This window comes from Botrytis sinoallii (genome assembly GCF_014898435.1).
Source record: "Botrytis sinoallii strain Bc 23 chromosome Unknown BSIN_015, whole genome shotgun sequence".
Lineage (NCBI taxonomy): Eukaryota > Fungi > Ascomycota > Leotiomycetes > Helotiales > Sclerotiniaceae > Botrytis > Botrytis sinoallii.
Window position 1 is genome coordinate 1146358 of NW_024066042.1, and position 17298 is coordinate 1163655.

Sequence of the window (17298 nt, forward strand, 5' to 3'; positions counted from 1 at the left end):
GAGTGAGTATCCCACAAATAGAATTGAAACTAAAAATAAGGAAGAGAGAGGAAGAGGAAGAGGATTTGTTCCTTCCTGATACTAGCTAGGGATGGTGGATATTTTGGCGCGCTCTTGGAGATGGATGAGTGGGTGTTTTGATGGATTGGGTTGTTTGTTTGTTTGTTTTGTCGTCTGATCGGATCGGATTGGATTGGATCTTTAAGTATGAATGTGATGGGATGGGATGGGATGGGATGGGATGGATTAATTGAATTAAATGTACGAGTATTGAATGACCATCTTTAAGCCATCATGTTCTTGGCATGTTTGGGTGTTAGGGTGTTAGTGTTGCAGGTGTGTTACTATATTGACTGGATGATGCAATTTGAGGGTGATGGTACATCATTGTACATCAGTGAGATGTTGTTATGAGATGTGTGAAATGGAGTGACGGGTACTAGGTATACGGTACAGTAGTACGATACTATATTAGATAGGTGGGTAGAGAGACGAGACAGACAGGCAGACAGGTATCTTAGCTAGTTTTCCGATCTTCCTACTTGCTGGAATTTGCTTTTGTTTGGATATCGAATATGTTCTTGATGGAGAGGCTTTTAATTAGCACGCGAGACATTTGCGAGGAATTTGGTCGGCGCACCAGGTGAAATTAGATGGGATTGGAGGTCGCGCGATGATGAACTCTCGTGCGCATGGGGCATTTGTTTATTGATAATTAGGTATCTATCGACATCTCTCTACGGGCGATGGAAGGTTTACTTCTTTTCTGGAGAGGACACTATTGATGGATACCGGTAGGAGAGATGGAAATGACTTGGGCATCCTGACCAGCATGTTTTATGCCTTGAAGGTGTGTAATCTCTGTCGGATATATGGCATGTCTGGCACTGAAATAGCTCTGTGATTAATATACTCGAGTGCGATATGGATAGGTAGGTATGGATGGTCGTTTGAGTCGATACCCCATTTTCCCGAATGTTGGTTTCATCATGTAATAGAGTGGGCGAGTGGATGTACTAGGTACCTACTGGTCATCCTATGATTCCTGCTGGTAGAGAGAAATTGGAGGGAGGCGGATATGATTGGTTCCATCAGCCTTGTCAACGACTTGTCAAGCAGGATTGAGTATGAATGTATGTGAATATATATAAATGTGTGTGAATATATATAAATGTGTGTGAATGTATATAAATGTATATAAATGTATATAAATGTATATAAATGTATATAAATGTATATAAATGTATATGTATAATATAAAAAACAAAACTGCGACTGTGACTGCGACTACAACTCCGATTCCGAGACTCCCAAGACTGCCTCCAAGACTGCCTCCAAGACTGCCTCCCCTGCTGCCTCCCCTGCTGCCTCCCCTGCCCTGTTTGCCTTAGCTCCAAGGGAAATTCCCCCACATTATTCGGGAGATCATCTAACTTTTGCGTAGGGGGCACGGGGGAAAGGGATGTGTAAAATCATCAGATGGGCCAAGTCTTGAGTTGAGGAACACCGTCCACGCAAGTCCACCGTCCAAGCCCAACATTCCATTCCTCTCCCTTCCCATTCCAAGGGCAAATTAACGTTGAGTGGAAAAGCAAAAGAAAAGGTACTTTTTTGGATTTCTCGGAATGCCTAGTAAGGTTGCAGGATGGTCGTGGGCATGATCTGGTGATGGTCGGGTGTTTATTGATTTAATATTATCATGTCCTTCACCATGGAGGAGAGGAGGGAAGGAAAGGAAATGAGATGGAGAGGTACAAAGTATGAGGAGAAGTACAAGTAGAAGGAGAGGCGGGAGGAGAGAGAGAAAAGAAGGAATATATATATGATATTTATTACTTGCTATCTATTTTACTATTCATTGACTATATACATCTCTATTATATTCATCTCTATTACATCCATCTCTATTATATTCATCTCTATTACATCCATCTCTATTATATCCATCTCTATTATATCCATCTCTATTATATTCATCTCTATTACATCCATCTCTATTATATCCCAAATACTTGTTATTATATTTACCAAATTTATTAAAATTACGCTCATTCATCATTCATCATCCATCCATTCGTTCAAACCACGACCCATTTCACCCACCCACCCACCCACCAACCCACCAACCCACCAACCCACCAACCCACCAACCCACCAACCCACCATCCATCCACCATCCATCCACCATCCACTCATCCTCACCCACAGCCCGGTCTAGCACTGCTTTTACCATCTGCAGGTACATGATTTATTAAGTGGGCGGTCATACATTTCAAATCTGGGGGTAAATTCGATTCATTCAATCAATCATTCAACCAATCACTTCATTCACTCACTCACTCTCTCACCCATACAATTCAATTCTTCTTACATCATAATAATACCTGGGTACTTCTTACTCACTCAAACATACCTACCTAACCTAACCTCCTGACTTACTACCCATTCTACATTATCAATTTCTCCCCTCCTTTTCCCCTCTGCTCTACTCTACTCTTCTCTCCTCCCTCTCCCCTCACTTAATTCTTCTTCACTCTTTCTATCAATTCAACGGGGAAAATAATGCCCATAAGAGTAATTACTAAGTCTTCAATACATCATAGAACTACCCTTTATTACTTATGATTCGCAACTTTTGCATTTTACTCCTTTTTCCTCACTGATTATCCTCTTTGTTTCGTTTCACATCATTCCATTCATCATGTCGGAAGAAAAGATTCAATCCCCTCAACCTTCACAACCCACACAACAAAAATATTCGAGATACAGATCAGTAAGAGCCTTGCCAGCAAAACCCGATCCCGCACCTCCAAAACAAGATGTGCAACAAAATCAAAATACTTCCTTGTCGAGGACAAAAAGTATGTCCAGATATCGACGTCCAAAGGTGGCCCCCCAAAACGATCATTCGCCCCCAGTACCCTCGTTACCAGTCTCGCATGTCCAATCGACATCTCCAAATCCCGCCGCGAGAATTCCAATGACAAGGCGAACAACGGATCCAGTTGATTCTGCCATGGGCCTTCCATCAAACTATGCGCAAACGAGACGCCCCATTCCCAAGCGATCGCAAACCCACTTGGGAGCGACGGGGGAATCCCAAAATTACGATGAGCGACAGCAGAGTTATGAACCAAATTACAATAGTGACAATGGCATAAATCAACAAATCCTCCTCTCGCCATCGCATTCCCCTCCACCGGTTTCTCTCCCGGTTCAATTGAGTGATGAGGAGACGGAGAGGATCTTGGCAGAACAGAAGCGCAAGGATTTGGAGCGATTGGAAGCAACGTTGGATGCTGCTGCAAATGACTCGGTCAAGAGCCCCCCTCAGAAGTTCGCTTTTTTCAGCAGTAAAAGACGTGCTACTACAACCACCAAACCGCCCCTACCTTCTGTCCTGGATAATATTGCATCAATACAGCGTACGATAGGTGATGGTCCTCCTAGAAATGATGCCCCTGTCATCAATCCTGTTGGTATACAACAGGGTGGAGGAGGAATAGTACCGCAAACCGATGCTCCAATTTCAGCATCAAATGCGCCGGAGAGAGTAAGTCTACTATGTCTAATTTAAAAACAGAACTGACATTTTTTTTTAGAGAGTTTTAATTCGCTGTAAACAGTCATCAATCAACCTACCAGTCGACGGAGACACTACTCCCATGGATATTATAAATTCTGCTGCGAATATCATGTCGACCCATATCGATCCACACACTGCTGTATTATTGGAATCGTACACAACTCTTGGTCTAGAGCGCAAAATTCGTCGTTATGAACATATTAGAGATATTATGAATTCTTGGGATAGAGATACACAAAATTCTTTAATTGTGGAAGGTTGCGATTCTTATGATCACGAAGAAGACCTTGACGCATCATCGGTACCCACAGATGCGCCTCAAGATGTGACGGTGCAGCTTTATCATTCTCAGAAACCCGGCAAGTGGAACAAACGTTATATTACACTTCTTTCTTCGGGTCAAGTATTTGTCTCGAAAAAGTCGGGGGTGGGTATCAACGACAAAGATTCAATGAATATTTGTCATTTATCTGATTTTGATATCTATACTCCAACCGCACAACAAATTAGGAAAACACTCAAACCACCAAGGAAGAATTGTTATGCTATCAAGAGCCAACAGAAAACTGCCATGTTTTTGAGTGCAGAAAATTTCGTACACTTCTTTTGTACTGATGATCACATTGCGGCAAATGCGTGGTATTCAGCCGTTCAGAGATGGAGAAGTTGGTATTTGGTAAACAAAAAGGGTGAAGGTCAGAAGAAAGCTACCAAAACTGTCAAGACGATGAAAACAAAAATTGCGTCAGGGCCAGGAACGGGAGTTAAGGGTGTTCACACACATAGGGTAAATGTTTCGGTGGATGAAGATCCATATATGATCGGATCATTTAAACCATTACTTGACATGGACCGTTTCGATAAATCAGAAGCAGATGATTCAACCGAGGATGAAAGGCCGATGCAAATTCCTTTTCATCTACGAAATACATCTACAATAGCACCTCTTCCTCGCCTCGTACAAGAGAGACCGCCGGTAGCATACCGAGCACCACCTCAAGAAGATCAATTCGCATCGGGTGGATTATTGGGAAGAACATATTCGGTCCGTCAAAAAGCACTACAGGATCGAGAAAATAGTCTCAAAAATGGATCTTTCACAGATGGTCCAACTCTCATAAATGGCAGCGCTCAATCTCGAGCAATGTCGATGCCTACGAAAGCCAGACGTTTAGAAGTAGCTAATACAGGTCTTCAACGTAGTCCCAGTAGTAAAAAAACAAAACCATTATTGGATTTCACGCCTCAATTTGAAGAGGCACCACAGTGGAATAAAAAGGGCAAGGGTCATGGTGTAGCGGCTCCTTCAGGGTTATTATTGGTCGAGGCGGCGAATACGCCGGAGAGTGGGTTGAATGATATTCCAAAGGCAAATACAGTGTTTAGGAGAGAAACGACAACTCAAAGATCGAGAACAAGTACGAATGGAAGGGATAGGGGACATTCGGGGACTAGGGAACCATTTATTAAGGGTGGATTGGTCGAGGGTTCATTGACGGGTAGTGGAAGAGATAGGGGAAGGGTGGGGTATGAATAAGATATTGGAGACTGGAGCATGGAGAATGTAGAATGCAGAGATGGTCGAGGGATTGAATTTCTTTTGTCTGCGATGGATTTCTGGACCTTTGAGGCAGGTATGGAGGAATATGGCAATCAAAACTGGATGGAATTTCTGGCCGAATTGAGAAATTGGTTTGGGGGATATGTTTTGGCACTTTTTGCGGGTGTTTATGAATGATTAGATACCAGTGAGATGGGGGAGATACCTAGGTAGCACTTTTTGCAACTTTTTCGGCTCTGGATATTTACTCGTTGTAGGTAGTTATACCAATTTGATACGTTTGTTTGGGGTTTGAATGTTTGGGGTTTGGTGTGAAGTGTTGTGTTGTGTTGTGTGTGATTTTGTGATTGTGTTTGTATTCTCTCTCTCTCTCTGAGTGTGTTGTAATGTGTGTATGTGTGTGTGGAGATTTTTGTATGGATAATTCTTCAGGGAGAGGGGATATGAGGATATTGTAGGCGTGGGCGTGGGCGTGGGTGTGTATACAGGTATGTGAATAGGTAAGATACTTAGCTCTCTTTGTAGTTTTGCTCTTCTCTTCTCTTTCTCGTTTTAGTCTTTTCTTTTCCTTATTCTCTGTCTCTTGGTCTCTTGGGTTTTGGGTTTTGAGATGGGGGAGGAGGGAGGGGGAAAGGAGGGGGTTTATTGTATTCTTTTTAAAAGGGTTTTGGGGGGGATGGGGATGGGATTGGGAGAGGGTGAGGAGGTGAAGAATTGAGTGAAGAGGGTGGAGGATGGATAAGGATGAGGAGGGGATGGGAGAAAAGAGGGGAGAAGAAGATAAGCGGGGATTGAGGATTGCTTGTTGTTGTTGATGTTATGATGTTATGGTGAGTTGATATGATGTGATAGGATATAAAATAATATGGTACAGTATTGTTGTTGTGTGTTGAGTATAGATGAATGGATGAAGGATCTAGTGAAGTGGAAATGGAAATGGATGTTGTTGGTTTTTGTATGCGAGATTTTATATGTGGAGAGGGGAGGAGTGAGAGGGCTTGAGGGAGAAGTAGAAGAGGGGGAGAAGAGGGGAGAAGAGGGGAGAAGAGGGGGAGAGAGAGGGAGGGAAGAGAAGAGGGGAGAAGAGGGAGAAGAGGGGAGAAGAGGGAGAAGAGGGGAGAAGAGGGGAGAAGAGGGGAGAGAGAAGAGAGAGAGGAAGGGATATATATTAGATATATGTACCAACCAAATATTAAATGGGAATTATAAGATAGATAGATGATAGAGTTTTCTTTAATGGAAAAGAGAAAAGGAAATAGGAATAGTATCTATCTGATCGATAGCTATCTTTCTAGTATTCTTTTCTTTTCTTTTCTTTTTGTTTGGGGATTGGGAGGGATTGTGGGGGAAGGGAGGAAGGAAGAAAGGATGGGAGGGGGAAGGAGGAAGGGAGGAAAGATGAGAAGATACGAATCTACATTCATTTATCTATCTTATTTTTAATCTTGGATTTTTGGTTTATATATATCGTTTAGAGATAGTAGTAGTGAGAGATTATAATATCAGAAATTGAGGATTTTGTTGTATATTTGAATATTTAGTCTCTTTTACTTATTATATCTATTTTTATTATCTAGTATAGTTTGATAGAGATGTTAAGTAGTTAAGTGGCTAGTTAATTAGCTAATTGATTAGTTATAATCATATTAATTATATCAGTTATAAAATAGATTGAGCTCTAGTTATGATTTCATTTTCTTTAGGAATCTTAGTAGTATAAATTTATTTTAAGTATTTATATTAAGATTGCTAGTTACTAGGAATAGCTATGATGAGAATTATGAATTGACTTATCTACTATTCTATACCGTATAAGGAGGAGTATAGGAGGAAGTGAGAGGTTGAAAGGTGTGTATATGTTATAGCTTGTGATTATATGATATAGGTATATGTAGTAGGTCTTTTTGATGGAATAATAAGTGTTTGTTGTTGTGAGGGTTATTTTCGATTGATTGATTAATTAATCCATTTAAATCATGATATCTAATTTTTCAAATCTAATTATTTTTCCATACCTACTAATTATTATTCTCATTCCGCAAAAGCGGATATGATCATTAGTTTAAGAAAACACACCTCCCATAAAGAAAAATCCAACACACACTCGCACTCAACAATCCATCACACAATCTAAACTCCTCCCTTCTATCTAAATCCGAATACAAATCCAACCCATCAAACCCCTATCTATACAATCCCCTGTCTAGTATACTCAATCCCTCCATTCCCATTCCCATTCCCATCATCATTGACACCAACCCAAAAAATCAAATTGTTGCATATCTACAATTTAGCTCAAGAGACTAATCATCCTTTTCCTCGCTTCATTACCTAGATACCTATGCACTACCGCTTTGTTGCGTATCTGATTTTTAGCTTGTATGTACTATTACGATATGAATATGTTAATTTAGATTAGATAGAAGAACTAGAGGTTCAAAGATTCTTTGTTGCGTATCTGGGTTTTTAGTTCGAGGGACTAGAGAGGGTTTCGTCGTGGTGTGGAGGAAGGAAGGGGTGAGGGTTTGGGGATTTGATATTTAGCTTGTGTGTACTATTACATTATAAAGATAGGTATCTTTCTTATAGGGAAACGAGGGTTTGAAAATTCTTTGTTGCACATCTAGTTTTTAGTTCGGGGGACTAGAGATCTCTTTGTGGGAATGTGAAAGGGTCATGAATGTTTGTTGCTCGTCTACTTTTTTAGCCTCGATATACTTTGGATGCGGATGCATGTTCATGGTTCTTCTGATCATGTCCCCACGCGCAGATGGATGGCGAGTAACCTACTGACAATTGTTGTATATTTATGATTTTAGTTGGGAAGGCTAGAGATACTTTGAGATTGGTGCTATTGAGAAATGATCGAGATGGAGAGTTATGGGAGGCGTTGGAGGAGGAATGTGATGAGAAGTGGGATATTGTTGGTTAGTTGCTTGGTTGGTGGTTGGTGGTTGGTTATCTACCAATTGGTGCTAAATCGCTTGCGGCGGCATCGCTTTGTTTATTTGGTGTTGGATTCGGGGGCGTGGATTTTGAATCCTGAGGATGATCGCTCGTGTTGAGATGCGAATTTGATTCGAGTGGTTTGCTTTTGGGTTGATGTTGGTTGGTATTGTTGCTGGTTTGGCGTTGGTGTGGTCTTGACTCAATCATTTCCGTTGAGTTTTGCCGTTATGGTTTTGGTATTGGAGGCTATGGTGTTGTGTAACATGATTATTTTAGCTAATAATGATTCTGAAATTTGCTCAATTGGTCATACTTTTGCTCATCCGGGATCGCATTAGTAGGTAGCTTATAATAGCATAAGAACTATAAGCCCTAAAACCACCAACACGTCCCTCGGCCTCACCAATATCACTTTAGGGACATTAGGTACATTAGTTCAGGCCTCTAAGTTCAGGCACTTTAGGCATTCGAGTTAGACGAATTCAAGGCATGATGACCTAGTCTAGTACTGGATCTCGCTTACCATTAGGGTCAGTGATGCTTGCTAGGCGTGCGAGGTTAGGGGTTAGGCGGTAAGAGACGGTAGCTAGGCGGTAACAATAGGCAGGATTGGTACATGGCAACGACGCGCAATGAAGGTAACTAATTTTCCTAGTCGACAACTAAGCTGCAAATATTTTCAAAGCATGAAAATCTCATTTTAATTTATAATTAATTCACCATGGCTCGAGGACTTAAGTCATTGACTATTTGATCCACCTACGTATAATAAAAAAAGTTACAACTTATCAGTAACAGTATCATTTTTGCACATTGAGCTATCAACAAACAATGATGTGTGGTAAAACTATCATCATCAAGGCTAACGATCCCTAATAATACACCTGATTAGATGCATACGATACCTATGTACGTACAACTCTAACATAGTCATTTGATATAACTTTATTATCCTTCTATCGTATATGTGTGCGCTCCTTACCTCGACACGTTATTGATTCATTCCCCTTCCTATTCCCCTTTATCGTCTGCATGACCGTAAACATCCCAGCTGGCAGCGGCATCATCGTTAAGCCTTAACGTTTTGCCCGGCCCCATGTCCCCACTCCAGCCGTCCTGACCACACATCCCAGTGTTTTGTTTGTTTCGCATCCAATTAGCCCCCGTTAGCTTCAGCCTTAGCTTCAGCCTTAGCTTCAGCCTTAGCCTCAGCCTTCACTCTTTTAGCCTTGCTTCATGGGCTTACTAGCGAGTATATTTAGGGGCCTCGGATTTTTGTCCCTGCCAGCGTCAAGTGACCTCTAGTCAGGATTATAGATTAGATATGATCATACTAAAATTCCTGACATGCAACAAACGGCTGGTAATAAATTAACAACTGCAACTAATTTTCTAGGTGTGCAACAAAAACATCTTGATTGCGGATTTTTTGCTTGTGATTCCTGCAGGACTACAACTAATGCAAAAGCTAAGTTTTGAGGTGTGCAACAATACAATAATGCCATCTCGATGAGTGGATATTATTGGCGCCAGTATTGAATACTGTTACCATGTCTGCAGAGCTAATGGAAGAGCTAAATTTCCAGGTCCGCAACAAAATGCTCATTCTGAGAGCTAATACAAAAGCTAAGTCTTTAGATGTGCAACAGACGACTGATTCTGAGCATGGGGGTATGATTAAGTGAATTATAACTACGGCAAAATTGCAATGTGATCATTCCGGATAGCTCCGAGCTTTATTATGGATTTAGATTCATTTGATATGACAGATACGATATGAACGATTCCATGAATATGCACAAAAACATCACCACCGTATCATGAAATTAGAGCGAGTGTGTAGTCTGGTTTCATCTTTCCTGCGATACCCAAGTCTGCTTCTCCTCCTACGACGGCAGGGCCTCTTACCGTGATCTATTGTTGAAGGTTAGTTGATATGTACCCGCAAAAGAGGAGAGGAAGATAGTAAGGAGTTTTTGAAAAGGAGGAAGCATACCTGTCCAACGGAAAATGTGTCAGATGTTTGATACTCCTTGGTATCCTTCAAAAAGATCTCGACGGATGGAGGAGGCGCTCCAAAGTGCGAGTATTTCTCTGAACCATCGTCTACTCTGTAATCATATATACCAGTTTGAGAGACAGCGCCTGCCACCTTTGATGCTGTAAGGGCGTACACAATTCTTGAGCCTGTGTAAATACGGAGATCTGAGAGCATTTCGGCGCTCAAAGGTGTTGACGGTGCACCAACAGGTTCGGAAACGTAAATTAAGCGAAGTTTCCCAGGCGTTGTGCCAATGATTGGGCGAAGATGATCGTACATGCGGGAAAAGACGGTGGCAAGGGGCATAACACCATTCTGTACCAAGGATCGAGTTTGAAACCAGTGGATGACTTGATAGAGTGGGGAAGTTAAGTTATCCTTGGTTTCTGAGTGGAGTTTCGCGAGAGTGGTGGAAGAAGCAACCACAATCGTTGGGGATGTACCCTTCGTTGCTAGAACGAGATCGGGGTCTTTGATGGCAACAGATGTTAATGCGACGGAAGAATTTGAGTAAAGTGCCGAAAGAGTTAGGATCAAAGGATAGATCTTTGATAGTGGTTCCGCTGAGAGGAAAAGATCTTTAGATGTGATACGTTGAATAGTGGGTATGGAGGAGAGTTGACCGGAAACACCGGCCACCAGCACTGATTGAGTGTATTCCACGAGTTCTCCATTAGGCCAGAATGCAACGACTTTGTTAGGCTCCTTATCATTCTTGTCAACGACGGGAAGTTCGGAACCTGCATGAGCCTCCTGATCTTGAAGAATCTCTTGCCAGGTAGAAACATTCACAGCTCCGCCAGTACCCTTTGGAATTTCATTCCAGTCCATATGCTTGCTGCCATCATCCACCACCCATATCATTTGCTGCAAAGCGGGGTATGACTTTGTCACTACATCAAATGGGAAAGAACCAACAGCTGCAATGACCGTATCCGCTTTGGACTTTTGTATCAATTCTATTAAGCTTTCGGGAGATTCGTCATATGGCAGAAGTATCGCACTGAGATCGTAGAAGGCACAAGCGAACAACGTTGCTATGTATTCGATAGAGTTTGGTAAATATATGGCAACGTTAGTTCCGCCATTTTGCTTGATATGTTGACCAATCAAGTTGATCTGACGAGTAACATCGGCTGTATCAAAGTTAGTAAAGCGAAGGTATTAATTCACAATGCTGTACAAACCAAGCTTGTGAGTGATTAGTTTATCGGAACCATATATTGTAATGAGGCTGCCAATATCTCCAGTTTCTTTCCCTTCCCTATCGACAGCCCCAGTGACTGCTTTACGCCAGATGTCTCTCAAGTCACCATTGCGCCCCGGGGTCCATTTCGAATCACCAGGGTCTTTGACGTTGAGTCCTGAGTTGAGAGGTATGCCATGGGGGGAAGTGTGATTTCTGAAGACGGCAGATTGTCCTTCTTGTCTGACTGGAGATGCCTGTGATTGACGGGCTAAGAGCATAGGATGTGAATCCGGATCGCGAGATGTTATAACTGTGTACACAAAGAAGCCGATGAGAACAGTAACAATTAAGGTTGAATAAAGATCCCAATCGCTGAGAACACCTGTAATGCTCTCATCGAGATAGAGCATGAGATTATCGAACCCCATCCTGAAAGATGTTTCTAAAAAACGTATTTGTAGCTACAATAAGTTGAAGGTGTCTTCATGAGTGTGAGTATTAACAATTTATAATACTCGTTTCAAGAGAAACTCCGCGGGCGGGTATTTGGGGTTGCTTGGTGATACGACAGCTTTCTACGGGGCGGGGTGATGATATCCGGCACTAATCAATAGGACCAATCAATGGACAGGGGTTTAAAGTCGCGCTAATACCAAAGTAGAAGCGCGCCTTGAGCTTTAGCAGAATTCACGATTTCTTGATCAAAACAACTCAGGAAGAACTACCAGGAAAGGTTTTATTCCTTCGATAACCTTCTCGACAAACAACAATGCGAACGTAGATTTAATCGTCAAGTCAATTGAAATAATACTAACCATAAAAAACAGGCAAAGTTGGCTTTTTATCAGCATCAAAAGTGAGTAGCATGATCTAAACCCTCTATTTACGTTTGAATTTGACATGGTTGCTAACGGGTACACCTAGGGGCTTACCAACCTCCCAACAAAGCTTAAAGGCTTTGTATAATCCCAACGATGTCTACAATGATACGCACCCCTACTACACCAGCAACCCAACGATCATCACCAGCGTCGGCGAGAAAGTCGGGGTTTGGAGAACCACAACCATCTACACCGCAGACTGGAACTTGGAAACACCCCAAATTCGATGAGATCGCAAGACGACAGAATGTGGCCACTTTTACAGATCAAAACATGAGGCGACTTGTATGGAATGGTGTGGGATTTGTTGTGTTATGGTACTTTGGACAAACACTTTGGAGAACGTAGGTACACCAGATCCAGAATGCAATAATATGTGCTAACTGTGATCTCAGCTTCCCTGGTTATTTCTTCGGCGAAGCATTATTTCCAATCTTTGCGTCCTGGGGCTTTCGAATAATACAATTCTGCCTCGTTTTCAATATTGTTGTTGCACTTCGCCCATTCTACACGAAACGAGACAACATGGAAGATATACCTTTGACACCTGCTCAACGAAAACTTCTTGGGTTGAAACCTAGTTCAAGACCACCTACTCCAGGGTCGGAGTATGTTACTCCACCGAGATATAGGAGGACGTCAACACCCCTGAGCAGCTCGCCTGCGAATCGAAGAGGAAGCCCAGCTTCTGGAAGTCCTTCCGGGAAACGATCCGAAAGTCCACACACTCAAGACGGCCTGGAAAGCTTGATTAATCCACTGGGGCCAGTCTATTCGCCAGGTGCAAGTCCCTTGTTACAGAAGACTCTCATGAGTGGAAGTGGTAACCGAAGGTCTTCATATGGCTCAAATCCTCTTGGTCGATCTATTGGGGATCCTGGTACACCAAGTCCATTAGGTGCTGCGAAACCGTCAAGTGTTGGGTTAAATAACAAATGGCTTTACGAGAAGGGAAGGAGAAATTCAGGCAATGCCCGATTGTATACATAGATTTTAGACTTGATGGATTGTGGATATAGTTAGATACCCTTGTGGCCCGCATTACTTTGACATGAACCTGCATTATTGAAATTTTGTATTAAACATTGTCCTGATGATTGTTGGGTTGTCTCAAGACACTATTCAATTGAGTATGTGATTCAGAAAATTTCATGTTTTGTACGTGGTATCTGTGATACCTATAAATCTTCGCTAGCACGTGAAGATTGGCTCCAGTGAAGGCTATCTTATCGTCCAGTACAAAGAAGCTTCGTCAACAATCTAGAACATTTATTACATACATATCAAACAACGGCCACAATTCCAGCTCCAGATGCAAAACACAATTAAGGATGGGAGCTTCCGACTCGAAACTAGTATTTAAGAAGGGCATCTTCCGACTTTCAGAGGACAAGATCATTCCTGCCGATGACCCATATTGGGCTTCTGTGAGTTGATCGCACATCTTCAGCTGAAGTTATTACTAATTGAGCCTTGTATAGTTTTGGGAGTTGCCAGAATCCACAGAAGACATTTTCAGTCTCTTCTCCCCTGCGGATATTCGAAGAACTCGCGATACGGCGTTAGAAAACCTAGAGACTCTAATATTAGCAATAACCAGCCGACTTTTTGTTCTCCGCCATCACCCCTCATTCCCTCATCCAGAGTTTGCTCCGGAAAGAGATGCATTGAATTGTATTCGAATCCTCACACGCATTCTGCCATACGTATACGAAGCTGAAAAACTACAATCATGGGAGGAGACATTCTTTTGGGGCGTGAGGAGGAAGCGGACACGGTACACAGTCGCAGATTAATGTTGGTTGATTCAGTCACTGACTATGTTGTAGCAAGGCAGCCCTCGCCCGAGACGTAATATTTGATGAATCCCAGGAAGAACTACAGAAGCTCGAAGCTGCGGCGCAAGAATTTGAAGAGGTAAAGCCCTTGGCAGAAGAATTGATCGACACTTTGATCGATTTGTTGTTCTTTGCAGATTTCACCCTCCCCAAACCGCAGAACAGTAAGAACAAAGTATCGTATGCCATTTGGCAAAGCGGAGTAGGATGTAATACACCAGTGGGTACTAGTAAAGAATTTGAGAACAACCGCACCGAGATATTAAGATTGCTCTTGACTTTAACCAGTCAGAGTATGTACATGTCGGCAAACTTACTTCCTGTACAAGGCGTGAAAGCCATCACATATATCGCTACTTGTCCGGACAAACAGGTTGTGTTATCTGTATTGTGCTCTCTACTGAACACGGTAAGGTCACACTATCCTCATTTATAACCAAATACTAACATGTATGAAGACTTTGAAATACAACCCAGCAAAATGGCAAGTGCCATATAATGTACAAGTTTTCAAAGACCCAAAACAGATTCTAGTCACATACGCATTGCAGGTCAGTCAGCATACTATCCATTGATTTCAGAATCTGATGTTCGAACCTCGTAGTTTTTGCTTGCCATTCTCCTATATCCGATACCCGAATCCGGCCCTGCTCAAACCAAGAAAAGTAAGATATTGATATAGTTCTGCTTGTAGATTTCAATTGACATTGTTAGATTATTTCCGACACTTTCTTGGCCGTTTACATAGGCCACAAGATTTTCAATTCATTGTAGATGGTATGACAAGAATCTTGAACCAGCCTATGAATACCACGAGCTCCTATATTCCAGGAAATCAATCATACGCAAAATGTGCTTCGGAGATGATCATGTTATTCTGGGAAATCACCCAATGCAACAAACGATTCAGGTCGTTTTTGATTGATACTGATCGATCACACGATTTCGTTATTTTAATCATATTCTATTCCCTCGAATACAGACTAGATGCCTCCAAACAAGGAGTTGTACGGATGTGTATTTTCATCTTACAGACCTTAAGTGTAGAACCAAACTTTGGCAAGAATCTTAACAAGAGATTTGAGGCTCAGGATACTTTACCGCCCAGTATCAGGCTTCAGTCATTCAATGGGACATATGCCGATTTCCTCATACAAGTAGGTTTTCTTCGGAAGTTAATACTGCAACACTGACGAAGAACAGTCAATTTACAACATAATAACAACAAGTCAAGGAAAACTCACAGCCATATACCCTGCCTTGTTAGCAGTGATAAATAACATCGCTGCTTATCTGGAGAATATCAGCGCTCCCACGTCTTCAAAACTTCTGCAATTGTTTGCGTCGATGTCATCACCAGGGTTCCTTTTATCGAACGACAGTAATCATGATCTCCTTCAGTCTCTTTTGGAGAGTATGAATGCTATCATCGAGCACCAGTATCCTAGTGAGTTACCCCAGTATCATTATTTATTCTGCAAAGATAAGATACTGACTATCCATCTAGACAACCCTAATTTTGTGTATGCTATTTTGAGAAATAAGAAGAAATTTGAAGGTATAGATTCACTCCTCATATCTTGAGTGTCAACTAAATCTGGATTAGCCTTACGTCATTTTACTTTGAAAAGTGGCCAAGAAGAGATAGAAAGGAGAAACAGGCGAAAGAAAGAACGTCTAGCAGAATCAGGGGACGTAGACAGTAGGAGAGGCTCCGCTGATAGTATACGAAGCCCATCTATAAGTCATGCACGAGGGGCATCAGCGCTTAGTAATGTGCCAGAGGAGGATACGTTTGCTATTGGAGACGATGACGATGAAGATAGCGACGTTGAAGAACGTCCCACTCCAGCAGCATCACCTCCCACAGACCACCCTTCAAGGGCCTCATCGATATCCTCAAGCATTGATGACACAGTCCCTACGCAACTACGAGGAATGTCAGAAAAAGCCAGGGGGAAAATGCCTGGTATGTATTTCTGCATCTGGTCGCCGAACAGGTTACTAACTAGTAACAGCTGGCATGCCCACCTTCTCTAGGCACAATAGCACAACGAGCTTAAGTAGCTACGCAGCATTTTCATCGAGCGGTGCATTTGAACCTACGCCTCAGTGGATAGAAACATGGCTTCCAGAACTTCCACTTCATACAATCTTAACACTCATTGATCAAATCGATTCTCTCCTCTCAAATCCTAATAATCCTTCCGACACACCTTCAAATAATATCCTCCGCACCATCCAAAAGGCCGAGATAAGAGGAATCGAGACTACAGCCATTCGTATTCATTCTTTTGAGTGGACGCCATTATCGCTTGGTTGGTACGAATCCCTGCTATGGGCATTTGTATTCACATCTGAAATGCAGGTTGCGAAGGGTACAATAGGTGTTTGGAATGGCACAGCAATAAAGCTGTTTAGAGTTCAAGAAGTAGCAGCACATGGACCTACATTTAGTTCCCCGAGGGGTGCAGTTGACGCTGTGGGTAGCAATATTGTGAGTAGGCTTGGTAGCATGAATTTGAGGGGTGTGGCACAAGGTGGCACGACTTCAACCCAGTCTGGTAGCAGTGGCGGCGTTGGAGGGGGCATTGTGAGGACTGGCACCGGAGGATCTTCTAGAAACGAATCACCGTTAGGGGGTAGGAGTGCGATTATTTGATTGATCGGCGATAGATTAGCATGTTAGGTATCGTATACGGCAGAGTTTGTTGGCATACATGCATGCAATTTGGCAAATCACATGCGAGAATCTCTTCATCGTTGGCGTATAGGAAGAGGAAAAGAGACTAGGCGAGTCACATAAGATACACTGATAGCAATAAGGAACCCTTGTGCCCTTTTTTAGACATACTAGATCCTACTAAAAAGGCTGTTTCTCTTTTCTTTCTGTGGAAAAAGCGCCACATATAATGTAATACAACCTATGAATTATCTTTTAATTGACCAAAATATCAGGTTGGACCTAGTGCACATGGGTTTCTAGTGCAGATCTTGATGATCCTCAACACTCAAGATAAGCCAGAAGATCCATCTGAAGTCCACGGGTATTGTAGAAGTGTGGCTGTGCATTCTATCGGTTAGTGAACATTTCTTACTTGATTTTTCCGTGATTTAAACTTGTATTTCCTGTCCAGTCACTTCTGCTTGATCTTCACGATCGACAAATTCTAGAATATGCGTAACGGATAGAAGTGTGGCTGTGCTTGAAGATCATTTCCGAGGTCGGTACTCTAATGCATCTGATAGGCTG

At 42.2% G+C, this 17298-nt stretch overlaps 4 protein-coding genes across 4 annotated transcripts; 3 read left to right on the forward strand and 1 right to left on the reverse strand.

Moving 5' to 3' along the window:
- Positions 1 to 2701: 2701 nt before the first annotated feature.
- Positions 2702 to 5123, forward strand: EAF02_008312 (uncharacterized protein; the record flags this gene model as incomplete). Its single annotated transcript, XM_038904360.1, has 2 exons — positions 2702 to 3553; positions 3603 to 5123. The coding sequence occupies 2 exons, from the start codon at positions 2702 to 2704 to the stop codon at positions 5121 to 5123; spliced, it is 2373 nt and encodes a 790-aa protein (XP_038756082.1).
- A 4791-nt stretch (positions 5124 to 9914) lies between these two features.
- Positions 9915 to 11754, reverse strand: EAF02_008313 (uncharacterized protein; the record flags this gene model as incomplete). The annotated part of the gene is made up of 3 exons (XM_038904361.1): positions 9915 to 10010; positions 10093 to 11273; positions 11325 to 11754. 3 exons carry the CDS (start codon positions 11752 to 11754, stop codon positions 9915 to 9917), a joined length of 1707 nt encoding a protein of 568 aa, XP_038756083.1.
- Positions 11755 to 12300: 546 nt separating this feature from the next.
- Positions 12301 to 13197, forward strand: EAF02_008314 (uncharacterized protein; the record flags this gene model as incomplete). The annotated part of the gene is made up of 2 exons (XM_038904362.1): positions 12301 to 12551; positions 12603 to 13197. The coding sequence occupies 2 exons, from the start codon at positions 12301 to 12303 to the stop codon at positions 13195 to 13197; spliced, it is 846 nt and encodes a 281-aa protein (XP_038756084.1).
- A 341-nt stretch (positions 13198 to 13538) lies between these two features.
- Positions 13539 to 16990, forward strand: EAF02_008315 (uncharacterized protein; the record flags this gene model as incomplete). The annotated part of the gene is made up of 10 exons (XM_038904363.1): positions 13539 to 13634; positions 13689 to 13984; positions 14037 to 14454; positions 14504 to 14596; positions 14650 to 14710; positions 14760 to 15202; positions 15249 to 15492; positions 15553 to 15603; positions 15652 to 16014; positions 16064 to 16990. 10 exons carry the CDS (start codon positions 13539 to 13541, stop codon positions 16705 to 16707), a joined length of 2709 nt encoding a protein of 902 aa, XP_038756085.1. The 3' UTR covers positions 16708 to 16990.
- Positions 16991 to 17298: the final 308 nt, after the last annotated feature.